This window comes from Macadamia integrifolia, chromosome 5 (genome assembly GCF_013358625.1).
Source record: "Macadamia integrifolia cultivar HAES 741 chromosome 5, SCU_Mint_v3, whole genome shotgun sequence".
Lineage (NCBI taxonomy): Eukaryota > Viridiplantae > Streptophyta > Magnoliopsida > Proteales > Proteaceae > Macadamia > Macadamia integrifolia.
Window position 1 is genome coordinate 34,152,763 of NC_056561.1, and position 8,391 is coordinate 34,161,153.

The 8,391-nt window shown below is 35.8% G+C and overlaps 1 protein-coding gene across 2 annotated transcripts in view; it reads right to left on the reverse strand.

Moving 5' to 3' along the window:
- Positions 1-2,289, reverse strand: part of LOC122077935 (cyclic nucleotide-gated ion channel 18-like) — a 22,985-nt gene extending 20,696 nt beyond the window's left edge. The window contains exons 1-2 of one of the 2 annotated variants that reach the window (XM_042643822.1): positions 2,111-2,289; positions 1,498-1,981 (exon numbers count right to left, since the gene is read on the reverse strand). In XM_042643822.1, coding sequence (XP_042499756.1) covers positions 1,498-1,941 — 444 coding nt within the window. In that variant the 5' untranslated portion in view covers positions 1,942-1,981; positions 2,111-2,289. Of the gene's footprint in view, positions 1-1,497 lie in introns of both variants that reach the window. The other variant, XM_042643823.1, reaches the window with a different exon arrangement.
- Between the last annotated feature and the right edge of the window lie 6,102 nt (positions 2,290-8,391).

Consider the following 8,391-nt stretch of genomic DNA (forward strand, 5'->3'; position numbering starts at 1 on the left):
AAAAAAAAAAAAAAAAAAAAAAAAAAAAAAAAAAAAAAAAAAACCTATGTGCACTTGCTATTGCTGGGTCTCGGAGGGGCAAATGTATAGAGTCTTATCCCCTGCTTCGCAAGAGAGATTGTTTCCAATTTTTGAACCTATAACCAAAATGTTGCAATAGTGCAACTTAACCGTTGTGCCACAGGCTCGCCTAAAAGAACAAAATAGAAAACTAATAGCTAAGTGCTAATTTCTAACTATATTCAATCCTAATAGGACTAGAAAAAATCCAATTCCTAATAGAACTAGGAATACCCAAACCCACAATCCGAATAGGACTACGAAAACCCAAACCCACTGTCCTAATAGGACTATGGGTAAACCCAAGGGAGGAGTTTGCGACTTGCACTAGACTCCTCCTTTCTCTCGATAGACTTCTAATAGTAGGATTTATTTTTGCTTTTGCTTTATTAATGTGTAAGGCCTACAGCCAAGTAGAATTATTGAATGAAAAACAAAAAAATTGCAAATCTGAATGATGCGCATGACTCCTCCCCCTCCATTGTGGATTCCTTCTTCTCCCCCTCCCAACGTGGATGATCTTCTCTCTTCTCCTGTCTTTCTTTCTCAGCACTAAGGTAAGACCACCCCACCCCCATTCTTCTCTCACCTTCTCATCATTCTACTCTTTCACTTTGTCTCTATATCCCATGACTAAGTACTGAAACAGCATGATCCCCATCCTCCTTCAACGACTTCTGTCCTCACCCCCTTTTATTTTCCCTTGACTTAAGCATTGATTAATTATATCTCTAGTTGATCAATTTTTTTCTCTATATTGGATATTGCTGCCCAATTATTAGTGGCTTACTGCGTACTGGTATGGTATTTACAACTGCAGAATTTTGAAAGGAATGCATTTAATTTGATACTCTGTTGTTCATGTTCTCACCCCCATATCCCCCATTGAAGTCTTGTTGAGTTGATATGTTTCATTGTGGTTTCTCTTATTGGTTATTGCTACGGTAGTGTTTTATTTTAATCTTTATGTTTATCATGTATGTTGTTGCTCCTCCCTATTCTCAGCCCAATCCTAAACATTGAACCATCCAAGTTTAGTCTACTAGTCAGTCCTTGTAGGAACCCTAGCCTCTAGGTAATCCCCTACATCATCCCCATTATTCATTTTCTCTCAGAACTGATGTTTTTCAATATCATATGTCAAATAAACAATAACGCAATGCATCAAGGTGTTTTGAGAGAATTCTAAATATTGTCATTACTTTGCAGCAGAAGCATGTCCTTGACCTGCTTTCGCCAATAAGAAAAATAATAATGATAATCACTCTTCTCGCCTTACCCTCCAAATGTTGTTTTTTTGGTAAATGATCAATTTTACAGGAACAAGTAAAATGTACCAAGGAGATATAAATCATTTAGCTCCCCCCCCCCCCCCACCTTTCTACAAATGAAGAGAGAAATGAATAGCGAAAGACAATCAGGTATAAAGTGGCTTACCTGCGGAAGGGGGAGAGTTGCGGCAAGATCAATTACAAAATCCGACTTCAAGTACCTTAATGCAATCTCCCGCCCATCCATGACAAGCTCGCCCCTTCCAAAAACCCTAGAACTAGGCGAAACGAAAGCTGTCCGAAATTTCATAATCATATGCACCAGGTAGAAAAGATCGGCCACCGACCGAAAAAACGTTACTGTGATGCCCAAATTCAAGTCCATACTCAAGCAAGCGGGACCTCCAACATGGGGAAGATAGAAATAAATGGGATCGAGGAAGAGAGCAATCAAACAGGACACAAGGAAGACATGGTTCCAACGCGTAACGATCTTGCCACCTGGATCCAAAATTTGATACTGCCATGGCGTCTCTTGACCGGAAATCGGCTGAGAAGGTCGCCTGAAAGGGCGGAAAGTCAGCGCCGGAGAAGGATTCCCGCTATTCATCTTCCATGGCGCAGACGGATTTTCCCAATCCAACGATACCCTGCGATCAAGAGGAACACCATGCAGCAGTAGTTTGGAATGGAAAGAGAGAACCAAAATAAAAAACGAGAAGAGAAACAGAAGAAAGAGAAGGTAATAGTTGAGCAACAGGGAGAGATGGAGGAAGAACCGAAGAGAAGTGAGATTGAGGTTGGGGTTAGGGCTGGGATTCCATTCTGTGCGAGATTTGCGGAAAACCAGAGAAGCCGCAGAGTTTTCGGGGTGGCCATGGCCGCAATGCCGCTAGCAGTGAGAAAACAAACGCGCGAAATCAGAATATATAGTGTTGGTGTGCGTGGTGAGGTGTCTGAACGACTCAACTCTCCAACTTCGATACCTTTTGAAATGTCGATATGGGCGGGTAACGATGCGGAAGCGGAAGGCCGAGGGGCGTGTTTGGCTTCGGCTTTCCATGTTTTAATTGGTTTCAATCGCTTTTGGTGCGGTCCGATTAGGGTTCAGTTTCACAATACCCCAACCCAAACCATGTCCAATAAACTTTGGTTCAGTTTGTATCGACTCGGATCAATGCTCCCCACACACCCACTCTAGGGTTTTGGGATATGATTTGCCTTCCCTAGGGTGTCAATTGGTCAGTTTCCTTCAATTTTGTTTTCTTATAGGATATGATATGGTTTGTCAAGTTTTTTTTGTGATTGATTTACCATCAGGTTTGGCTTAGCCTGATTTTGGCTTCACACCTATACATAGGAAATCAATGGGAAATAATTACCTCACCCCTATTGGATGCCAGAGTGTGCATTCTCAACGTCCCTCACACTGGCACAAAGACCATGCGGCTAAGTAACATTCTCTCTCCTTATAATTTATTAGGGAAACATTTTCCTACGATTGAGAAATATCTCACAGTCTCTCTCCTACTTGACACCTTCACACCTTTCATTGATATAAACTTCTCACTTACAGCATCATGGGATGATGGGAAATCTTTTTGTAATTTAATATTTTTTTTTTCGAATCTACTTGGTTATAAGGAGAACTTAATGGAACCAAAGTAAAAATTTCAAACTTAAAATAGAAATTTTTGTAATTATCACTCTACATGTGTTATGTCATTATTTTCAAAGTATTTCTTATTTGAATATTATATTTCACTTTACCTTGCATATATATTCCATGAATTAAAAAAATTTATCTAAAAAATATTATTATTAGATATAATAAAAAAATTAAATGATTTATACAATCATATAATAATAACACACAAAAAACTTATTTGTTTATTTTAAAAAACTTCACTAAACCTAAGGCTATGGTTGGTAGCCAACAAAATAAAAGAAAATAAAAAAGTACATTTTTTATACTTTTTTCTTGAATTAAGAATTTCTCTTTGCACTTTGTATGTTTTCACCTAAGAGAAGATTCAGCTTTTGAAATTCAAAATTTCCCTTAGGAATTGTGAAGTTTTCTTGTGCTTCTAAAAAAAATCTTACAAAAAACACAATAAAACATAATAAAATATTAAGATATTCTAAGACAAAAAATGAATAATTATACAATAAATTCTTATGTGTCTGTCTCTTTCCTAAAATTCAAAATTTTTGATTTTTTTTCATTTCTTTTATTCTCTTGATTATCAAATATAAACATTCTTTTTATTTTTTCATCATTTTATTTATTTTCTTTTCTTTCCTTGACTACCAAACATAAACATAGCCTATGAGTTGTTATCTAAGGGCCAAGGGACGACCAAAAAGTTATTCCAATTGTGCGAAGTAAAGTATAAACCATCACTGCAACTTGTCGTAATGATTCGTTTTTTCTGAGAAAATGGGGCGTCAGCGTCACCGGTTCACTCATGGACAGCCGTCAACGTCATTTCCGAAAAGGAGAAAAGCAGAGAAAATCTGGTGTTACGTGCATCGGTGCATGTACCTCCTCCCTCGCTTTCGTTCGTGTCTATCTCTTCCTTTCATTTTGGTACCTTTCCGAACGGAAAAAGAAACTCACAGGTATCCGATGCATTTGGTCCCACCAAAGTGCTCACGTTCTCACACTAACTTTTTTGTGCGTGTAAAACCTAAACATGGGAAGAGGGTCAACCCAAGGGGTCCATTGGCCACACTTATTCTTACCTATTATTATTGCAGAAAAAAGGAGTAATTATGATCATCTCCGATTCTCGGCTCCTCAAACTCCCCTCTTGACCTCTCACATGCAATTGGATGGATGGGAGACGGAGGAAAAAAGAATTAGAGACTTGGGGGTGAAAGTTTGGCCATAATAATTCGAATCTACCCTAAGTTTGAACAGGGTTTAGATTAATTTTTTTTATTTTGATGATGAATTAGGGTTAAGTTGCACTATTACAAGCCTGTTGGTCATAGGTTCAAAACTTTAAAACAGCCTCTCTTGCAAAGTAAGGGATAAGGCTGGGTACACACTTACCTCTCCTAATCTTGCAGTAACAGGAGCCCCGTGCATTGGGTTGCTTTAAGTGAATTAGGATTGAAAAAACCCAATCCTGACCCAGGGTTGGGTCGGGCTCGGATTCAAATCTCAGCCTGGCGCAACTCGGCCTGAAATTTAACCCTAAATTTTTATATTAGAATTTAAGGTTTCTATTAGTATTTTATTTTTCTATAATTTTTTAATGTATAAAATATGAATGACAAAAACAAGTCAATCAAGGTTAGTACAATCATTACAGAAGTCAAGGTCAACTCAACCCAACCTAGCTCAACCCAACCTGATCCTAAGTCCAGACAGGGTCAATTAGGGTCTGGTTGGACCTGAACATAAACCCTACAGGGTTGAGTTGGGCCTGAGTTAAATTTTGAGGACCGAAGGTTGGGTTTTTCTTTTTTTATGGTTTTAAAAAACCCAACCCAACTCGGCCATGTTTCACCACTATTGGAGAACATCCGGATCCGAAGAATGGTGCGGGGTAGGAGGGTTCAACTATCAAACTTCTATGGATTTACATAAGATTCAACTGTTTAGCTTCCAACCATAAAGCTAGAAGCACATCATCCCCATTCTCACATAAAATTCCATTCATGGTCACTGCATCATCCATGATCAATTGTCATTGCGTCATTTGTTTGCGATTGCTCCTTCACAAAATCCCTCTTTAGTGTGTAAGATCCCATTGAAGGATTACGAAGGAACATTGGTGGAGGAGCTATTGAGAGAGTTCATGTACATGGGTGGAGATGTCATTGGTAGATTGACATTGAAGATGTGATCCCTCTTTAGAGAGTTCATGGAGATGTGATCCCTCTTTAGTGTGTAAGATCCCATTGAAGCATGGTTTAAAGTATCTCCGATACCGATATGATACCCTCCGATATGTATCTTAAATTTAGCCGATCGATACGATACACATCGATACGATACATTAAATTTTTAAAATCATTTCGTATCGATATATACCCTATGATACATATCGATATGCACCAATACACTATCGATACGTATTGATACTCTATGAAAAATATAAAATCAATGTGAAATATACGTTTCAGTATGTATCAGTACGTATCGGTGAGTATTTGTATGTATCGATCGGTACGTATCGATGAGTATCAGTACGTATCGATGAGTATCGGTATGTATCGATCAATACGTATCGGTGAGTATCGGTATGTACTGATACAGTGCGCTACGGTCATATAATGGCCAAGATGAGTATTTTTTTCAAAAAACAAGAATTTTTTAGGGGTTTTTGTTCTAAAGCTGCTGCCAGTCATATTTCTCTCTAACTAAAGTGGAAATCAAGGTTGGGAACAAGGATTTTACATTTATAGGACAACTACAAACCTTGAATTCTTAGTGCGATACCCTCAATTTAGTGTTTATGCATAATACATGTTATCAATAGTTTTTTTTAACAAATTTTTTATGCAAAAGTGTTTAAAAAGGTGTTTCATATCTATTTATGTGCGTATCTTTAGCGTATCTTCGATACGATACGATACGACCCTCCGATACGTATCTTAATTTTGGTCGACCGATACGGTGATCGATACCGATACTTTAATCCTTGCATTGAAGAGTGTGGAGATTAACCATGGTAGATTGACATTGAAGGTCACTCAAAAAGAGATGAATGGCGAGATATCATTGAAGATAATGTCATTGTTTGATGATGTGGATCAACCCTATTTGGAAAGTTCATATATGGGTTCGTGACAAAATATGCCTTTTTCTCTACAAATGCTCTCTATGTTGTATTAGAGTCTGTGGAGGGACATTTGTGAAAAAAAAAAAAAAAAAAAGACTTGTTATCACAAAATCATACATAAACAGTCATTACAACCCATGGATAGGGAGCTTATATAAACTCTATGATTGCCTCAAAATGACAAACAATCTCCTTCTCCATCTATCCATAGTGCTTTTGTCTGTGGAGAAGATCTATACAATCGTGCCTTTCAAATTTGGTCACTTGTTCTTTGCCGGGTTCTTGTTTACCTGTTGATCAAATACAACTCAAGACACATATGAATGGATGGGAATCCTTGGATTGTGTAGTTATTGCACGGCAAGGCCAAGCTGCATAAGCATAATCATCCTCCCCTATGTTCTCATAAAAGATTTGAGGTTGTGTTTGGTAGCTAATAGAAGAAATGAAAAGAAAATTGAAACTAGATAAAGGAAGAAAAAAAAAATAATAAAAATGAAATGAAATGGTAATAAAATAAAAAATTATGTTTGTTTGACTACCAATAGAACAAATGAAAAAAAAATTCCCCTACGTTTTCTTATGTTTTATACAAGAAATTATTATTATTAATTTTTGTTGACAGGAGAATAAAACTTCACCATTGAAATTAAAAAAAAAAATAATCTTCTATTGGTTCAAGACATACCAAACATAATGATAATTTTTTAAACCAAGAAAATAATACATTATTGATTTTTTTTTTTTTTCTTACTTTATTCACTTGGCTACCAAACAAAGCCTGAAGGGCTGAACTGGATGGAATAGAGGACGAAAGAGATACATTTTCCCAATTTTTTTTGGTAAAGAGAAACCTTTTTTCTCATTAACAATGTATAAATTGTGGAATAAATATCTTGAGCCATCGGGGTAATCTAAACCCACTCACATGAAGTTTTTTATTCATTTTTTCTTAAAGAGGCATAGGATACTTCTCCGATCAGAGACCACTGCCCATAAATTATACTCCTTTTCAAGAACATCACTAGTGAGAACCACTATATATACATTTTTTTTTTTGGCTGGGAACTATATAAACTATATTAAAAATGTACATATATAACATACATTTAGTGCAATTAGAATAAATATATAGATAAATTAACAGTTCATAAATTCATATATATCTTGACTTAATTTGTTGTGGAGTTTTATATGCCTTATTTATGCCAATTTTTTTTTTTTTAATTAAACCTTTATATGTCAAACACAAGTAGTTTTCAAAATATTCATACATTAAATGCAAGAGAGAGTAATTTTTATTGCTTGATCATATCTGTCCTTATTATAGGAGAAAAGAAAGATATATAGAATGTGCTAATATATGCCACGTGGTCAAATCCTATAAAATTTTCAATCCAATGGTGGATTTGGTAAGATTCAATTTTTAGTGTAAGTAAGCTTCACCTTTGACTCTTATGTGTCAAATTTCAACCTATCACGATTTCTATCAGATGTGGTGAGGAGGAAAATCCAATACAAGGTAAGTCAAAAGGTCTATTGATAGTTGTTTTAGGTATCGATATCAAAATGGTCCTATTGGTTGATTTGTTTTGGTATCGATCGTGACTAATACCAATATCGATACTCGATTGATACAGATCAACTGAACAAATATCAATCTTTGTTAAAAATTTGATACTTTGATCCTATATTGGTTCAATGCGGCCCATGCATATTGATATTGGTTTTTAAATCAATATCGTTCGCCATCGATATCGTGAATTAAATCGTTTACTCTGCAATCCACATCTATTCTTTTGAGCTTATATCTTTTCAACCATATTTACGTATATATATATATATATTATACATATGGAATATTTAATTAATGGTTGTGGGGTTAGTATGGGCCCGTGAGACTAGTTAGGTCAAAGGCCTGAATACCCATCGTTAGAAGAAAAAAAAAAGAATATTTAATTGAATTTAGTGTTTTTCTTTTTAATCATCAGTTTAATCTTTAATATAATTATAGTTTTTCCGGGTCCCATATGGCATATATTATCTGGGTTAAAAAAAAAATTAATTTTTTATTTTTTTTATTGTGTACAATTGTACATAGATAGTTAAGCAGTGGCAACAGTGTAAAAAAGAGTAATATCATGTGTGATAATGTATTCTGACAATGGGAGTCCCAGAGGTCACAACCCTAATGAGAGTTCTATCATTTGCTTTTATATTTACTAATTTTTATATGGACTTGAGAATCCCATCACCCATCTCAT